Here is a 19,394-nt window from a genome sequence, read left to right as displayed (position 1 = left end):
TACTCTATACCAATCTATTTAACCCTCTCTCTCGCTCTACCCTACTCTTTCTTTACCCAGCACTCTCTCTACCCTGTTCTCTCTCTACCCCGTTCTCTCTCTACACTGTTCTCTCTCTACCCTGTTCTCTCTCTACACTGTTCTCTCTCTACCCTGTTCTCTCTCCACACTGCTCTCACTCTATGTTTTATGTACATTATCTAGTCTATACTAATCTATATCTCTGTTTATCTACTCAACTCTTTCTTTCCCCAACTCACTGTCTCTGTACCCAACTCTCTTCATGTCAAATTCAAATTGCATTATTGGCTGAAAAAACCTTGCATAAACGTTGCCATAGCATCAATCTGTATAGACTATTATATTGATATATTGATGAGATAATAAGGTAACAATATAAACATTTCTCTATACCCCTCTATTTAGCCAATGCTTTCTCTCTTACCCTACCTCTCTCTCTCTCTATAAACCTACCTAATGTTATAACAGATTAGAAAGCAGAGCCTGGTAATAATAGTGTTATAACAGAATAGAAACCAGGGCCTGGTAATAATAATATCATTATAACAGAATAGAAACCAGGGCCTGGTAATAATAATATAATTATAATAGAATAGAAACCAGGGCCTGGTAATAATAATATCATCATAATAGAATAGTAACCAGGGCCTGGTAATAATAATATCATTATAACAGAATAGAAACCAGGGCCTGGTAATAATAATATCATTATAACAGAATAGAAACCAGGGCCGGGTAATAATAATATCATTATAACAGAATAGAAACCAGGGCCTGGTAATAATAATATCATTATAACAGAATAGAAACCAGGGCCTGGTAATAATAATATAATTATAATAGAATAGAAACCAGGGCCTGGTAATAATAATATCATCATAATAGAATAGTAACCAGGGCCTGGTAATAATAATATCATTATAACAGAATAGAAACCAGGGCCGGGTAATAATAATATCATTATAACAGAATAGAAACCAGGGCCTGGTAATAATAATATCATTATAACAGAATAGAAACCAGGGCCTGGTAATAATAATAGAATTATAATAGAATAGAGATCACAGGCTCCACACCCTATTTTTCTTACTATGCAATTGATTGCAATAAGTGTTTTATATTGCCTGCAGCCTAGTTTCTAGACAGGAATTTGTTTCTGACTGAGTGCTTCCTAATGTTTTCACCACACTCAGTCCACAATAGCAGCCCATTCAATCCCCTTACAGCACACTTCCTTTGAAAAGGGCTGACATTTGGGATGCTGCCCAGATCACAAGATTTATTGCAGGTGATGATTCTCTGACATTGAGGCTGTGCTCTGCCACCCATAGACATGAGCTTCATACCTGAAATATTTATATTTATACTACTGCAGTCACAACACACCTGTGCTACTTGGGAGAACTTCTAGACCGAAAGTTTGAGAGTAGAGCAATGTGTGTGTGTGTGTGTGTTTGTGTGTGTATAGGGGTTTGTGTGTGTGTGTTTGTGTGTATGTCTGTTCCAAGTAGAAATGTTTTATTGGTCAAATACACTCTAGCAGCAGTAGGGTGTGCGTGGGTGGGGGGCCGTGCTAGGCCTCTTTAATCAAATTATTTTGTATTTCCATTGTACATCATTTGTTTCTATTCTGTTATTACAATCAGACGGCAGACGGGGTAGCGTAAACAATGGCTGGATCATAAAGTTATTGTAACATTTAACATAAAAAATTATAACATCTTAAATGGCAATCCACACAAATTACTCCGTAAATGTACAAGAACAATGATAACAATGATAACTAAAACACAATTGTTTATTAGATATAATAAGATATAATAAGCCCCCTGAGTCAATAGGCTAAATGTTAGAAACACCTTGCACAGTAGATTAAATGGGTCCATCTTAATGTATCTATCTTTAATAATCTCCTATCACAACAATTTAACAAGTATATCATGTGAGAATTGTTGTAAATGTAAATTGTTGAGACAGCGGCTGTATTTACCAGGCCGGGATATGCAGCCAATGGTCATGCGTGCCTTCTAGGCACCAGCTCATGAAAATACAATTACCCCGCTATAGATAGTCTGTCTGATACTTAAATATGAAGGGTTGCCTTGGCAACGTGTGATGTGTCTTACGGATTCGTACCCAATGAATCTACTATCACCAGGGTAGCGAATCGCTAGGTTCACTTAAGACGAATCCAGAACCCCACGCAATCCCCTGTTCGTACGCACTGGTTCCCTCGCGCAAAACGTTCCGGCAACTGATCATCTGACGTCACCTCTCGTTCGGCGCTCACAGTTGCTGCTTCGTTGAAAGCGCGCGCCTCCGCCTCAGACTTGCATTCGTTTTGGTCGGGTGAAGGGTGGTTGTCTTGGTGAACTAAGCGACTTGGTGTTAACGTGCATGATTAATTCATTTTTGTCTTTCACGCGGATTGTCTTTAGTTTGGAGTAACGTAAGAAGACCAGTCATTTATTTTCTATTGAAAATGTCGACCATCGCAAGGTGTCAAACAACCCAGGTAAACTAGTTACTGCGTGAACAAGGAGATTGTTATAGCTTGGTGACACGTTGCCATGCTAATCCGAGATGTCTCGCTAACTAGCTACCGAACCGTTGTTTAGCCAATATGCATTACGTTGACTGTTTTATTTAACTAACAAGACGTAGTAACAGCGAGCAAACATTACATCTAGCTGAAATTTATAGATTAACAACTATCTATCATTGATTTAGTCTTGGGCAGTGTACGTACCCGGAGATCCGTATCCGATGCGTACTAGCTACAGCTCTCCCGTAACATCGGGGCTAAGTAGCATGAGCTATGGTGTTGAGATTCCTTGTTCCCCAGAATCTAACGTCAGTTGATATTTGCATAGATGGCTGAATCAAAAACTAGCACATTTTAGGACGCAAAACACAGTATAATGAAATATCTGTACAGGCAGTCTAATCAAATATGTTGTGCTTCCACTCGCATTTATTGGAGGTTGGCGTTCTTTTTATATTAAAGATATGATGCAATTTCAGGGAAGGGGTGCCTCCCCACTCCAGAAAGTACCATTTAAAATTCCGTATTATTGGCAGTGGATGCTACTATAAAGCTGCTTTTTAGTCTAACTCGACCTTCTACAAACTTTAGAGAATTGGGTTTACAAAAATGTAAAATAAATCTGTTTTATTTTTACTTGACTAATTATACAAATGTTGTCTTGAATTAAAGTATTTTAGCAATTTCCTAAATTAAAAGCGATCTCTGGCGGTGGACAGTATGTAAACGTGTTTTATTGTTACGTCTATATTTGTCATGTGTTCTTAATAGGGATATATGGGGACCATCTATATCTCAATTTCGTTGGATTCGGTCTGATTTTGTTGTCCGCCATCTTTGGGACAGAGTGCTCTAGCGCAGCGGTTTCAAACTTTTGCCACTCTAATTAAAAGAATCCCAAGCGGAATTACCAATATGTGCAGTATTACCATTAGTAATGGTGGAAAAATTGGTTTTCATTAGTATTCAGTAATTTAAATTATTATTCAGTAATACAGTACAAATATTTCTCAATATGTATAGGCTCCAGTGTGCAGGATGAGTCCAATAAGCATATCAGATGCAGAGTATAGTATATTTCTGTGGTTTCTCTTTATTATTGTAGGTGGAATTTTCCACTTTAAACAGTACTCAAAAGTAGCTTTCTATATACAGATATGCAACTTAAACTATTTGCATAAAGGAAGGATATTGTGTCCAAGTCTGGTTAGTGTCACACTCGCCTTTTGGTGCATACAGTTGTTGGCTGCTTAGCCTCATCGGAGGTAATGTGCTGTGCAATAACATGTGGACAAGGCAGAACATGGGAAAATAAGTCAGTTGGCATGATTTCTATCTGAAGGGGCAGTGTCTTGCTTTATCTCCCCTGGTGGCGGGACTGTTGGCAACCCAATAAAAATGTCCATCAAACCACCTGTGGGTTGGGACCCAGACTTTGAAAAACAAAGCTTTACTATAATAATTTTGCTGTGGTCACACACAACGCTCATCTAACTGCATGTGATTAAAAAAGGACATTTTCAATTACTCAATTTGTTAAACATAGCTCACTCTTGGAAATGTCTTCCCTTAAAGCAACAAGCATTCCCTCCTTGGGTCAGGAAAAAGCAGAGCGGGGGTGAGCGATGTCGAGCTGTCACACCAGAGTTTGGGAATTTTAGTGGCCCCTCCCTGTTGTCTGTTGTCATTGTGCAGAGGTAGTCATGGGTGAACACATGCTTCATTTCCACTGGTGCCAAACACTGGTGTTTTACCCTTTGTCCAGAAATGTTTGTTTCCATTGACAAGGGCCAGCGCCAGTCAGCCACTAGGCCATGGCAGAGTAGCCCTGCTCTCACTTGATGCCAAACCCCAGACTTTAGGGCTTGGGGTGGGGTTTGTGGGTTGGTGTGTTAAGTGCTGTGAAAACACCGGATGTTGTGCTACTCGAATAGCGATGTGTATCATTCGCTTAGTCTTAGGTTTTCGTAATTGGTTTTTAATCCGATTGAACAAACAGATCCCTGATAAAATAAAGCAACATTTCAGGGAAGCAAAGACTTTTGGAAAGTTTTGGAATGACCAAAGGCGGTATGATGCCATTGACTCAGTGGAAATACATTGCCTGCAAAATCTATAACACAAAGTTACCTCAGAACTATCCCAAATCCTTCTATTAAAGGTATAGTTTTGACAAAATACTAAATAATGAATACACTGGTTTACAGTTGCAGTGTCACAATGGTATGTGGAGAAGGAGCCAGTCACAGGAGTTTGAGGAAGAAATTACTCAAGTTCCACCGTTGTATTATAAACAAATTGAGCATGGCTTTATTGTTTATTTTACTACCAGAAAACTATTGCCTTTTATTTTTAGTAACCAGAACACCAAACTGTGTTGATAGTAAAGCACCGGTGTAGCCCTGCTACCGGGGGTAAAGCACCGGTGTAGCCCTGCTACCGGGGGTAAAGCACCGGTGTAGCCCTGCTACCGGGGGTAAAGCACCGGTGTAGCCCTGCTGCCGGGGGTAAAGCACCGGTGTAGCCCTGCTGCCGGGGGTAAAGCACCGGTGTAGCCCTGCTGCCGGGGGTAAAGCACCGGTGTAGCCCTGCTGCCGGGGGTAAAGCACCGGTGTAGCCCTGCTGCCGGGGGTAAAGCACCGGTGTAGCCCTGCTGCCGGGGGTAAAGCACCGGTGTAGCCCTGCTGCCGGGGTACCCAAGGGTTGAGAATACACCCCTCAGGGCCCCCCAGTGTTTGTCTGCTAGGAAGAGTTGTTGCGGATCCTCATGAATTTTGGGGGATATGTATTTTTCTTGGGCATTGGGACACTGGAGGTCTTGTTGAACTACAGCCTGAGACAGGGATGAGTTTAAGATGTCTGTTAACGTGCCTGCCGGTTAGTTGGCGCACACTGAAGATGCGACCGCAAATGCCATCTGGACTGTCTGCGATTACCAATCGCAGTGTGTCTGGTGCATGCATGCCACACATTAATGATGCCAAGGCTCGGACTCTGAGTAATGCCTCTGATTGGCACCCACAGCCTGACTGGGATCTGTTTTGATGAGTTGATTACTTTCACTGTTTTATTTCCACTGTGGGTTAACCAGGCTTAATTTACAAGGTATTGATATAAAGCCTGATATCCTGTGTACAGCACCGTTGCTAACCAGGGCAGTATAGACCGATGTAACACCACTGGTAAAACATCACTATCTAGCTACCCCTCAGAGCCCTTTTAGCCACCAGCTGGTTGCCTATGGCTTTAGCCCGTTGTACGGCTGCTCTAGTGAGGTTATCAGGTTTATTGTTCCTGTGAACATTGAGGCCCAGTCACAATATACTGATTGTACGTGATTACAAACACGGATAATATCACAGTGCAAAGTACAGCGCAACAAAACACTATCGTCAGGTTTTTTTCTGTAAAAAATGAGCTGTGTTGCTTAGTGCTCATGTTTGTGTGTGGTACAGTTTGCATAAGACTCTAGGCCTTCGTCATTGCTTCACAAACATGCTATCCTAGGGTTTTGTATATGAGGTGCACAGTTTTGAATTCTCCTTGTAACAATAATGGCTTGGCAGCCTAGTTTGATCAACAAATGTGTGCAAGGGGAAGGAAGTGTTTTAAACCACATAGTTGTGAACACACGTACACTTCCTCTTCTCTCTTCTAAGTTGCCTTTCTGTTTACACTTAACTCCTACCCGGGTACAGCATGTCTTCTAACCGGGCTGGTCTAGGCTGACGTAACGTCCCGGGTACAGCATGTCTTCTAACCGGGCTGGTCTAGGCTGACGTAACGTCCCGGGTACAGCATGTCTTCTAACCGGGCTGGTCTAGGCTGACGTAACGTCCCGGGTACAGCATGTCTTCTAACCGGGCTGGTCTAGGCTGACGTAACGTCCCGGGTACAGCATGTCTTCTAACCGGGCTGGTCTAGGCTGACGTAACGTCCCGGGTACGGCATGTCTTCTAACCGGGCTGGTCTAGGCTGACGTAACGTCCCGGGTACAGCATGTCTTCTAACCGGGCTGGTCTAGGCTGACGTAACGTCCCGGGTACAGCATGTCTTCTAACCGGGCTGGTCTAGGCTGACGTAACGTCCCGGGTACGGCATGTCTTCTAACCGGGCTGGTCTAGGCTGACGTAACGTCCCGGGTACAGCATGTCTTCTAACCGGGCTGGTCTAGGCTGATGTAATGTCCCAGATACAGCATGTCTTCTAACCCGGGCTGGTCTAGGCTGACGTAACGTCCCGGGTACAGCATGTCTTCTAACCCGGGCTGGTCTAGGCTGACGTAACGTCCCGGGTACGGCATGTCTTCTAACCGGGCTGGTCTAGGCTGACGTAACGTCCCGGGTACAGCATGTCTTCTAACCGGGCTGGTCTAGGCTGACGTAACGTCCCGGGTACGGCATGTCTTCTAACCGGGCTGGTCTAGGCTGATGTAATGTCCCAGATACAGCATGTCTTCTAACCCGGGCTGGTCTAGGCTGACGTAACGTCCCGGGTACAGCATGTCTTCTAACCCGGGCTGGTCTAGGCTGACGTAACGTCCCGGGTACAGCATGTCTTCTAACCGGGCTGGTCTAGGCTGACGTAACGTCCCGGGTACAGCATGTCTCCAATTAACTACCACCCTTTCAACTGCTAAATCAACTGCTGAGTATTTTGCACCAACATTTATTGAAAACATTTTATCCTCAGAGTTGACCTTTCCAACACCAGTCTGCTTGATTGGCAGGCAAAATAAGTTTAAAAGTTTCTGTAAATGTAAATGGCCTTTAATAATGCAATGTCCCTATTTTAGAGGCAAAAAAATAATGGGTCCTATTTTTAGTGTGGTATGAAGTGCTTTTATGTTTGGTTCAGTTTCTCACTGTCTCTGGGGGCTGGGAAATGCCATGGACCTCACAATACAAGTCATGACACAGTGGCTCTTGGGAGGCTCCATATTTGTTGTGATTCTGTCATTGGTTTCAGTGTTGGAAATGTATTGCTCACCAGATGTCAACTGCAGGAAGATTTCAGAGCCACTGGAAAAGCAATATCCTGATGTGTTTTGGCAAAATATTTTGCTGTGTGACCTGGAATTCTAATGTAGGCGCTCCAGTATGCGGGTTGGTGGGTGTGTTGGTGTTCAGTTGTTTTCCTGGTACAACGTGGTCACATCAAGGCGTTTATTCCAACACAACACGGTTTGTTGCTGTGTCACTTTCCGCTCGGTTTGTTCTATTGTGGAGCCAGAAAACACACGTCTTTTGATTTATCCTCATAGTAAACTCAGGTTCTGTTTCTCTCCACCAGGTTACCATACACAACCAACGCAGAAAAGGATATATTCTATAACCCACGGAACCCTCTAGGACTTGATTGATCTCTTCAAGCCTGCTCGTTTGCTCCAGTGCCGCCCCCTCCATCCCACCCCCCCACCCAGTCTATCGTCATTCTACATCTGAGGAAGAGCTCTCGACACTCTTGAACATCCACTAATACTCACTCTCACATTGTGCCATCAACCTCTTCAGTTTGGTAAGTTTGACATTGTCCCAAATGATAATCCTCAGTTGTGGGTTATTTACACGAGAGAATAAAACGCTAGATAGACTTGTCTTAGTTTGCTCAATCATGTCCACAGCGTTTGAATTTACTCTGGCATGTTTGAGACACCCAGGGCTGTGGCCATCAATCAAGGGAGAGTCAAGCAATCTGTGTGCACTCAGGGTTTTTCCTGGATCAGAAAGGGGCTTAGGTGGTGGGGCTAGGCGCACACCGATAGGTGACGTTAGCCCCCCTTGCATTCATTTTAGAGGCCCCTCCCTATCTTAATAATATTATTTTTTTAAATCCCCAAGGATATGTTTATTTTAAAGCAAATTTCTTGAAATTCAAGAAGTCCCATGAAGCTGTGAACAATGGCCCTGCAAACTACACAAAGAAAACGTGTGACACACATTACCTTGAAAGGTGGTGTCTCGAACTATCAATACCTGTAAGTGTAAACAGAATAATTTAGCTTCGGGTGTCTGAAGTTTCAGAAAATTATCGAAATATAAATACGCCCGTATAATAAGCTCGGTTTGGCAAGTTGACTCCACTAATAATCTTCAATTTGCTAGGTTTGACCCAACTGATAATCCTTGATTAACTGGGGTTGGCACGTTGGCCCAACTGATAATCCTCGGTTAGATGGGGTTGGCCCAACTGATAATCCTTGATTAACTGTGGTTGGCACGTTGGCCCAACTGATAATCCTTGATTAGATGGGGTTGGCCCAACTGATAATCCTCGATTAGATGAGGTTGGCCCAATTGATAATCCTCGATTAGATGGGGTTGGCCCATCTGATAATCCTCAGTTAGCTGGATTTGACATGTTGGCCCAACTGATAATCCTCGGTTAGATGGGGTTGGCCCAACTGATAATCCTCGATTAGATGGGGTTGGCCCAACTGATAATCCTCGATTTAGATGGGGTTGGCCCATCTGATAATCCTCAGTTAGCTGGATTTGACATGTTGGCCCAACTGATAATCCTCGGTTAGATGGGGTTGGCCCAACTGATAATCCTCGGTTAGATGGGGTTGGCCCATCTGATAATCCTCGGTTAGATGGGGTTGGCCCATCTGATAATCCTCGATTAGATGGGGTTGGCCCATCTGATAATCCTCAGTTAGCTGGATTTGACATGTTGGCCCAACTGATAATCCTCGGTTAGATGGGGTTGGCCCAACTGATAATCCTCGATTAGATGGGGTTGGCCCAACTGATAATCCTCGATTTAGATGGGGTTGGCCCATCTGATAATCCTCAGTTAGCTGGATTTGACATGTTGGCCCAACTGATAATCCTCGGTTAGATGGGGTTGGCCCAACTGATAATCCTCGGTTAGATGGGGTTGGCCCATCTGATAATCCTCGGTTAGATGGGGTTGGCCCATCTGATAATCCTCGGTTAGATGGGGTTGGCCCAACTGATAATCCTCGGTTAGATGGGGTTGGCCCATCTGATAATCCTCGGTTAGATGGGGTTGGCCCATCTGATAATCCTCGGTTAGATGGGGTTGGCCCATCTGATAATCCTCGGTTAGATGGGGTTGGCCCAACTGATAATCCTCGGTTAGATGGGGTTGGCCCATCTGATAATCCTTGGTTAGATGGGGTTGGCCCAACTGATAATCCTCGGTTAGCTGGATTTGACATGTTGGCTCAACTGATAATCCTCGGTTAGCTGGATTTGGCCCGTTGACCCAAATGATAATGCTTGGTTTGCTGAGTTTGGCATGTTGATCCCACTATTGTGGCTCTTTGTCCCAGCAGCAGTAGATAGGTAAACATATAATGTTGGACATTACTCATCTGGTTGGACAAAATCAGTTGGCAGGTTAGCAATGTTAAAGTGATATTGCAAACCAATGCATGACCTCTCTTGCTCCCTGCGTTTCCAGACACTCGCCACCTCCTGTGTAAATATGACTCCTAACGGGTACCTGATATTTGAGGATGACAGCTTTCTGGACTCCACCGTGGCCAAAATGAACGCTCTAAGGAAGAGTGGCCAGTTCTGTGATGTCAGACTCCAGGTACACTTCAGTTTAGCCTAGTTGGTGGCCCTCGTTAAGCTTGACCTCTTAACCTCAGACCTCCCATTTTCTCTAGGTGTGTGGCCACGAGTTAATGGCTCATCGTGCGGTCCTGGCTTGCTGCAGCCCTTACCTGTTTGAAGTCTTCAACGGAGACTCCGAACCTGTGGGTGGAGTGTCGCTGGTGAAGTTTGATGACCTCACCCCTGAAGCGGTGGAGATCCTTCTGAACTACGCGTACACAGCCCAGTGAGTACAGCCAGGGGGGGTTTCGTGGGGAAGGTTTGAGTGCCTGCCCTGCTACCAGTTTCTCTACTTCTCATCTTGACGACTCCTTCCGTTCTCCCTTCAACTCCCCCTTCTCTTTTCTTTGTTCAGACTGAAAGCAGACACCTCTCTGGTCAGAGATGTCTACTCTGCTGCTAAGAAACTGAAAATGGAACGGGTAAAACAGGTAGGGCCACCAGGCTGGCTGTTCTCAAGCCCCTAGATGCACTACATTTCTACCAGTTCTCAAGAACGTGTGTGTGTGTGTGTGTGTGTGTGTGTAGATCTGCGGGGACTACCTGCTGTCTAAGATGGACAGCCAGAGTGCCATCCCCTACAGGGACTTTGCCAGCAGCATGGGGGATGGTCGTCTGCTGGGGAAGATCGATGGATACATCCAGGAACACCTACTGGAGCTCTCAGAACAGGAGCACTTCCTCAAACTGCCACGCCTCAAGGTGAGACCATGCCACTCGGCTACAGGTCTGTTACTCGCAGCCAAATTAAACAAGCTGATGAAAGTACATCGTTTCTCATCAGCTTGTTTAAGGGGTTCTGTTGGGGCAAGGTCCCAGACAACCCAATTTTATTGCAATATGTAATTATTCGCATGGAGAGTTTAATCAGTGTAGTTCCTCAAGTATCCACTCACCCAGTTTGTAACTGTCTCCGTCCGGTTCAGCTGGAGGTGGTGTTGGAGGACAACCTGACTCTGCCTAGTAATGGGAAGCTCTACTCTAAAGTCATCAACTGGGTGCAACGCAGTCTGTGGGAGAGCGGGGAGCCGCTGGAGAGGCTGATGGAAGAGGTCAGTATTTACCCAGACAGAGGCCAACCAAATGCCACACTATTGTCCCAAAGTAGCGCTCTACTTTTTACCAGGGCTAGTTTTCTTAGGGTCATGCTCGGGTGTCTGAAGTCATGCACTGAATGGAGAGTTTGGGCTCTGGTCTGAAGTCGTGCACTAAATAAAGAAATGGGGTGCCATTTGGGACTCAAGCCGCTGGTGCCCCGCCCTCCGGGGCCAAGCTGTTGCTCCGGTTACTCTGCCGCTCTCTCCACCCTCTGTAGTTCAAAGTTTGACGACCTCCATCTTGGTAACGTTCCTTTAAAATAAATCATTTTGGGGTTGTTTAAAAAAAGAGATCTGTTCCTTTTCTTGCCCCTAAGTTTTTGGCCTGCCTAAACAATGTAACATTTTGCAGTAGCTGCCCCCACTCCCTCCCCCACTCCCTCTCTCTCTCCATCAGAGTTCTGAGAATCAGGGTTTAACCAGGTGAGCAGACAGATCTTCTACTACCAAGTATCTGCCTTCTTTCTTTTTGTTTGCTCTCTGGTCAGTGATTTGAATTAATGGTGGCTCTGTGTTAACTGCTGGAACTGGGTGAGTTTTCCAAAATCACGACGATCATTTTTAGTCTTAAAGATCTTTTATTGATGGTCAACCGGTGGACTCATTGGGCCTGTTTCGTAGACGGATCAGGTTTAGTCCTGGACTGGTAATGCAGATCCCAGTGATTTTTTTTTTTTGAGTGCACAGTACTTTGCTTAATCTGTCTGGGAGACCACTTGGCTCTACAGATTATTTTTTAGTTTTTGGTGGAATTCACCCCTGGTTTGTTGGTACGTCCTGCCTTGTCGGTTGATTGGTTGTAACACTGTGACGTCCTCCCAAGGTTCTAGCGTTGCCAGGACGTTGTGGTGGCGTTCCGTCCAGGGTCTATGTTCTAATGGTTCTTCCTCCCCGTTGATCTCCCTGTCTCTCCTCTAGGTGTAATAGAACATACAAAACCGGTCAGAACAGGAACCAGGAAGATAGAAGACCTACACAGATCCAGACAGAATCCAGCGGTAATGATGTGAATGATGACAAAGCAAAGCTCCTTCAGTTCGTTCCCACCAACAGAAGGAAAGCAGGGGCTGCAGTTTTGAGGCGATGCAGTTGTTTTGTTTTCAGTTTCAGCAGATTAATTCTCTACACCTACCCACTGCTAACAGTCTCCCCTTCTTGACTCTTGCCAAGACCAAGTCTGCTTTCTGGATTTTTCTTTTTTTGTGTGTTTTAAGATATCCCTGACCTTGGTTATCTGTTCAGGAATGGTATGGAAATAACAGGACAGTTTTGGTTTTTTTCTCCTCTGTATTTTTTAATATTAAAACCAGACCACAAAAATCCAATGGGCTTTCTGCTGCAACGAAAGCTTTTTTTTTATGGTCCAGGCACCTTTTTTGTTTTGTTTTCTAGTAGTAGTGTCTTGTGTGGAACCTCCGTCAGGTCGGATCCTTTCAGCCATGGTCTCCCTGGGATCACCGCTGTTTTTGCACCGTTCCTCACAGCGCTGGGCTAGCTAATCCTTCCTCACAGCGCTGGGCTAGCTAATCCTTCCTCACAGCGCTGGGCTAGCTAATCCTTCCTTACAGACAGTTTCCCTTTCTCAGAGGAACCGGGCTGGGTGCATTTCTCTCTGTGGCCAACATCGGCCGGGCGTGCTGTTTCTGTTATGTCAGGGAGACAGCCACATGGGTCTTGTTCCTGTGTTGTTTCAGGTCCAAACCTTGTACTACTCCGCTGACCACAAGCTGCATGATGGAAACCTGCTGGAGGGACAGGTCCAGCCTTCTGAGGGATTGGGCTGTGGAGGAGTAGACGACGAACACATCCAGTTTGTTCAGGTACACTGCTAGTTAATGAGCCAGCCTGGTAATCTGGGAGGAAGGTAGGTAGACCACCATTGGGTTAGCTTGCGAGCATGCTCAGTTTGCCGGCCAATTTGTTGGCGTTACTACTGCCTGGTTCTGTAGCTTCCCTCTGGTATTGCAGAAGAAGGCCCCTCGTGAGAGTGTGCAGCGACAAACGAGTGTGGGTTGCCGTGAGATTGGCAGTTGCGCCGTCCTCCCTCAGAACAGCTCCAATGGCAGCCTCTCTCCTGGATCCACAGGTCAACACTTCAGACATGAGTGGAAGTACATCGCCTCTGAGAAGACCAGCAGTAAGTTCATGCTGCATTACACCACAAACGTCTAGAGGATCCATTGTAAGGGCTTTTTAAAAAAACATTTAGAAACATTTAGTTTCTCACTATTCTTTCCCCTTCTCCTCCTCCCCCCAGACAGTACATACCTCTGCCTGGCGGTCCTGAATGGTGTGTTGTGTGTGGTGTTCCTTCATGGGCGCGCCAGCCCCCACTGCTCCCCATACGCCACTCCCTGTCTGACCAAGAGTCTGAGCCTGGAAAACCAGCTGAGCCAGGGGGCAGAGAAGGAGGACCGGCTGGAGGAGAGGCTGCTGACCCGCATGCACTATGCCCGGTCTGGCCTGGGCACGGCCGAGCTCAACGGAAGGCTCATCGCTGCGGGTAACTGGAACAGGAATTAGCTGGATTTGTTTTATGGAGGATCCTTATCCTTGATTTGACATCTGGCAGTAAAATACACCGAGACGTCTGTCTGAGTACAGCTGTAGTTCCTCCCAACCGAGACGTCTGTCTGAGTACAGCTGTAGTTCCTCCCAACAAGATGCTCAAAGGTCTGACTATGGTTCTTCAACAGGTGGTTACAACAGAGAGGAGTGTCTGAGGACAGTAGAATGCTATGACCCAAAGAAGGATTGCTGGACCTTCATCGCCCCCATGAGAACGCCTAGAGCTCGCTTTCAGATGGCCGTCCTCATGGTAGGTTATTGTGTTCAGCTTCTAGGCGGCTCCCCTCACGGTGTTCAGCTTTTCTGTGGTTTTCACACATTGAATATTTCTTAAATGCAGAAAGTCATTTTCTTTTATGAAATTTCAACTCCCTTTCTGAATTGGGGATTATATTTTATTTTGTTTATATTCTATTTTGCATTAATTACTACAATTAATGCTACCACCATCTGAGTAGCAAACCACAAGAACATTAAATGCACACGGCGTTAAGTGTAGTCATCCACAGGGTCAGCTGTACGTCATGGGTGGCTCCAACGGTCATTCTGATGAGCTGAGCTGTGGAGAGACCTATGACCCTCGGGCCGACGAGTGGACTCAGGTCCCCGAGCTACGCACCAACCGCTGCAACGCAGGTATTCACACAGACCGTAAACCCACACTGCCAGTCTGTACACAGTCTGCATAAGCCGTAAACCCACACTGCCAGTCTGTACACAATCTGCATAGGCCGTAAACCCACACTGCCAGTCTGTACACAATCTGCATAGGCCGTAAACCCACACTGCCAGTCTGTACACAGTCTGCATAGGCCGTAAACCCACACTGCCAGTCTGTACACAGTCTGCATAGGCCGTAAACCCACACTGCCAGTCTGTACACAGTCTGCATAGGCCGTAAACCCACACTGCCAGTCTGTACACAGTCTGCATAGGCCGTAAACCCACACTGCCAGTCTGTACACAGTCTGCATAGGCCGTAAACCCACACTGCCAGTATGTACACAGTCTGCATAGGCCGTAAACCCACACTGCCAGTCTGTACACAGTCTGCATAGGCCGTAAACCCACACTGCCAGTCTGTACACAATCTGCATAGCACACTCAACTAAATGTCCAAGTTCTCTGTTCTCTGCTCTATGTGATATCAGGCCTTTTTAAGGCGTTTTTTGTGTTTTTGAAAGTTCTGTTTTATGGTGTTTGTGTGTCTTCCACCAGGTGTGTGTGCATTGAACAACAAGCTCTTTGTGGTGGGAGGGTCTGACCCATGTGGACAGAAAGGTCTGAAGAACTGTGATGCCTTTGACCCTGTGGCAAAGACCTGGAACAACTGTGCTCCACTCAACATCAGTAAGTAGCCACACACACACACACACACACACACACACACACACACACACACACACACACACACACACACACACACACCAGACCTGACATGTCCTTGGCAAAAAGAAGCACCCATCAGTCCATTTGATGAACTTCTGTGTGAGGAAAAGTTGTACAAAGTAAACACTCAAACAAATGTAATAGCGATATGCAGGGTGCTGTTGGTCACCAAAAAAGAAACCTTTAGAGACTCTTAAGAACAGTACACGTCTAGCGGTTCGAGAGGCGGCCTTCCAGACAAGCGACCGGCGTCCCCTAACCCTTCCAGACAAGCGACCGGCGTCCCCTAACCCTTCCAGACAAGCGACCGGCGTCCCCTAACCCTTCCAGACAAGCGACCGGCGTCCCCTAACCCTTCCAGACAAGCGACCGGCGTCCCCTAACCCTTCCAGACAAGCGACCGGCGTCCCCTAACCCTTCCAGACAAGCGACCGGCGTCCCCTAACCCTTCCAGACAAGCGACCGGCGTCCCCTAACCCTTCCAGACAAGCGACCGGCGTCCCCTAACCCTTCCAGACAAGCGACCGGCGTCCCCTAACCCTTCCAGACAAGCGACCGGCGTCCCCTAACCCTTCCAGACAAGCGACCGGCGTCCCCTAACCCTTCCAGACAAGCGACCGGCGTCCGAGTCTCGACGCAGACATAAATGACGAATTAGGATTTGTTGAGGATTGAAAAAAACCTTGCAGGCTACATCCTTCAGTAGCTACCTTATAGTAAGCCTAAAATAAAACGTTGCAGTCATATTGCGACTATTTCTGGTGTTTTTTCGAAGTACGCATATGTGCATGCTATTTGGGGTAATAGCCTATAGATCACAACCCCTTGCACAGTAAAAGAGGAGGGGTTTCCACAATTATCTTTTTTCACTTGACGAAATAGTCAGTTATCTTAATCTATATTGATACTTATTGTATCCGTGTCATTCACAAATGAAAGAAAAACTAACCTTGTGCCATGAAATGAAATCGCTTTGTCAAGTGTAAAGTTCGTCTTCAGTCTCACTAGCAATTGTTCAAATCTTTTGACTATTCCAAGTAGTAAGTAAATACTATTAAGCCTATTACTGACTAATAAAAGCCATACAGTTCATAGATGCTATTTGAATAAAACTTAATAAGAAACGTTAGTCAGTTTAACACTAATTGGTGTGATGTTAATGCCGAGATGTGATTTTTCTCACGAGGTAGTATGTCCCAATCGGGACAGAAATGTAACGGCTGGGATTGAAGGGGCTGCCCTGCCTTTAAATGTTTTGTCCCCGGTTCGATTCCCCAATCAGACGTTCCATTTCTTTGTCACAGGAATATTTGTCCACTCTGTACTTTTCAGGCGTCGCACAACAATATCCACTCTAATGCCATGAATCTCATATATTAAAGAGAATTGTATCACCAGGACCCTTTTAAACTGTCATTGTTTTCTAAAGAAACAAACCAGCCATGGAGTGATTGGAGTCATTGTTTTCATTATAGGCACAGTATAGCTATTAGCTAGCCATCTACAGTAATTTAGTTTAATTAATAAACATTGTTGCCTATGTTTTTTCAGAAAATAATGTAATGGCTGAGGTGAAGTTATTCCCGCTCTTTAAATGGGGTAATATTGGTTAAAGAGTCAGCCACATAGAAAACCGCAGATCGAAAACAGCCAGGGACATTAACATTCATCCTTTCTAATCACGAGACGGCTGAACTAGACTTGCCTGGTTACTTTTCTGGTTTTACGTAGACAACCTTCTGGCTTAAAAAAAAGTCATCATAAATATTCTTTACATCTCATGTCAGGGAACACCTAAATAACAATTTCATGGGAATTACTTAATTTAATAAAAAAAATTAACCAAAACATTTAAACCTTTTAGTTCAAAATGACACGTTGTTGTATGGCTGTGGCTGACCGTTTCCTCCTGCGTTGCCAGGGCGACACCAGGCAGCAGCATGTGAGCTGGATGGATTCATGTATGTGATTGGTGGAGCCGAGTCATGGAACTGCCTGAACAGCGTGGAGCGATACAACCCCGAGAACAACACATGGACGCTGGTCGCCCCGATGAATGTAGCGCGCCGTGGGGCTGCGGTCACTGTACATAACGGTGAGGGGGTTTATGGTTCTACAAAAATGTATATTACATCATATATAATAGGATCAGGATTTATTTAAAAGAACCCCCCCCCCCCACAGGGAAGCTGTTTGTGGTCGGTGGGTTTGATGGGACCCATGCGCTGCATTGTGTGGAGGTTTACGACCCTGCACGCAACGAGTGGAAGATGCTGGGCAGCATGACGTCTGCCAGGAGCAACGCAGGCGTGGCTGTGCTGGGGGGGGTGGTTTGTGCCGTGGGCGGGTTTGATGGGAACGACTTCCTGAATACAGTTGAGGCATATGAGTCGTTGTCCAATGAGTGGAGCCCCTGTGGAGAGGCCTTCAAACAGGAAGACTAAGACCAGGTCTGGGCCAAGGATGGACATAGAACTCCTAGAATAGTGAATGGGTGGACCAAAGGTGTGTACCTATCACTCCCCACCAACAACCAATTACCACCCAGGATGTAAAAAAAACAAATTTGAATCAAGAACCACAGCTTCATGTTTGTGCTTTATCAATTTACAAAACTGACAATTACAGTGACATAGAATATTCCATATTAAAAAGCTGTTATTGGATGGGTTACTCTTCTAGGATTTCTATTTCTATGAGTCCATTTTTATCCTCTACGCAACTCCCATTTCCCTCTCACTGGTGTGCACTCCACTTGTTTACTTGTTCACTTCCTCAGGACCAGGGGGAGCACATTGTCAAACTAGTAGGGTTAGTGACGTGATTGTGTTTTCATGATGTCCTGTCTGAAGTCGGATCGTGGTTGGGGCAGGTGTGCGGTAGTGGCGTGCATCAACATTTCAATAATTGGCTTCCTCCTTCCTGGTCTTTTTTTTTATCTGTGCCGAAAAAACAAAGATTCTTACAAACTTTTCTCTAAGGTTCTTTCACACCAGTGCAGATGATAAAGATTTGAACTTACGAGAGGTTGAGCTCCACATCGAGTCCCAAAGTTGGGCCGGTTCAGGCCCAGTTAATTTCAGTTTTGCCCCAAAGTAAAATGACGCCTTTGCATATTGCGATATTACAATATTGTGCTCTGTATATATTTTCTATTGTTGTCTTACTAAAATGCCAAAATCCTCTGACTAAATTACTTCAGCAATGTTGTGAGGTATGTATCTTTATTTTGTATAACATTTTTATTTCAAACATTAATTTCAGTAATGGGTTGGTAACCATTGGCAGTGTGTTTTATTAGCTTGACAGAAGACAGTACCAGGTTACGCAATAGAACAGCAGACCTTTTTTATTACCTAAAATTTCACAATTATCTCCTATTTGAAGTGACTTTCTCAATCTCTGAAGAAATCTAAAAGCCTTATGCAACAAACTAACTAGCATCAAACAAGGAAATGTATTTAGCCTCAATAGGCATTTAATTAACTGATAAATCTTGCCTTTTATATGATTTATTTCATACACTGCTGAGCAAATAACCTGTGGATGAGTTGAAGTAAGGGATGCACAAAATCACGTTATGCGCTAGATGCTTCACACACAGCATATGTCCTAAGGATCACCCTGTTGTCTTTATAGTGGACTAGCTTTGTCCAGACCAGGTGCCATTTAGGATGCAGCCCAGGCACTGAAACACTCTTAGTTATGGTGGCTCTCTACTGCCACTTCAACTAACTTGTCTGAATGTCTAATTCTGTCTGAAACTGGTCTCATTTCCTCTTTAACTTCCTGTTCTGATTTAGAAACATTCCAAGAAGTGTTAATGTGGTCTTTTTTTTTTTTTGTACTGATATTTCTTAAACTAATAAACCATTTCAACCCTACAGGGAAAGTGTTATTTTATTTCAGTGTTGAGTATTAATTAATGAGCAATTGAAACAAGGAGATTCTTGGAAACGTGGAATCTTGGTTACCTGAACAAGTGGCTTTTGTCCCTAGGTTTTCACCCTGTGAAGGGCTGGGGAAGGAGTGTTTAGTTTTAATGTTCGTCACATAGCAGAAATGTCTCTGCAGTTGCTGTGGGGATACAGACAGGGTTGCATTGTCTGCATTGAGCTTGGTCTCACAAGCAACTGACCACGTTCTCACACCTTTTTTGTGTGTGTTCTCACTCAACTGTCTTTA

General features: G+C 45.0%; 1 protein-coding gene across 1 annotated transcript; it reads left to right on the top strand.

Moving 5' to 3' along the window:
• Nucleotides 1-2,325: 2,325 nt before the first annotated feature.
• Nucleotides 2,326-19,093, top strand: LOC105008598 (influenza virus NS1A-binding protein homolog A). Its single transcript, XM_020045440.3, has 15 exons — nt 2,326-2,536; nt 7,859-8,083; nt 9,998-10,132; nt 10,209-10,381; nt 10,511-10,586; nt 10,684-10,857; nt 11,082-11,207; nt 12,947-13,072; nt 13,221-13,389; nt 13,510-13,755; nt 13,949-14,070; nt 14,330-14,456; nt 15,039-15,170; nt 17,131-17,304; nt 17,394-19,093. Exons 3-15 carry the CDS (start codon nt 10,022-10,024, stop codon nt 17,651-17,653), a joined length of 2,016 nt encoding a protein of 671 aa, XP_019900999.1. The 5' UTR covers nt 2,326-2,536; nt 7,859-8,083; nt 9,998-10,021; the 3' UTR covers nt 17,654-19,093.
• The last annotated feature ends 301 nt before the right edge of the window (nt 19,094-19,394 follow it).

The sequence above is a fragment of the Esox lucius genome, chromosome 3 (assembly GCF_011004845.1).
Source record: "Esox lucius isolate fEsoLuc1 chromosome 3, fEsoLuc1.pri, whole genome shotgun sequence".
NCBI classification, from domain to species: Eukaryota; Metazoa; Chordata; class Actinopteri; order Esociformes; family Esocidae; genus Esox; species Esox lucius.
Note: the sequence above shows the minus strand (reverse complement) of the source record. Positions and strands in the feature narration are given on the sequence as shown.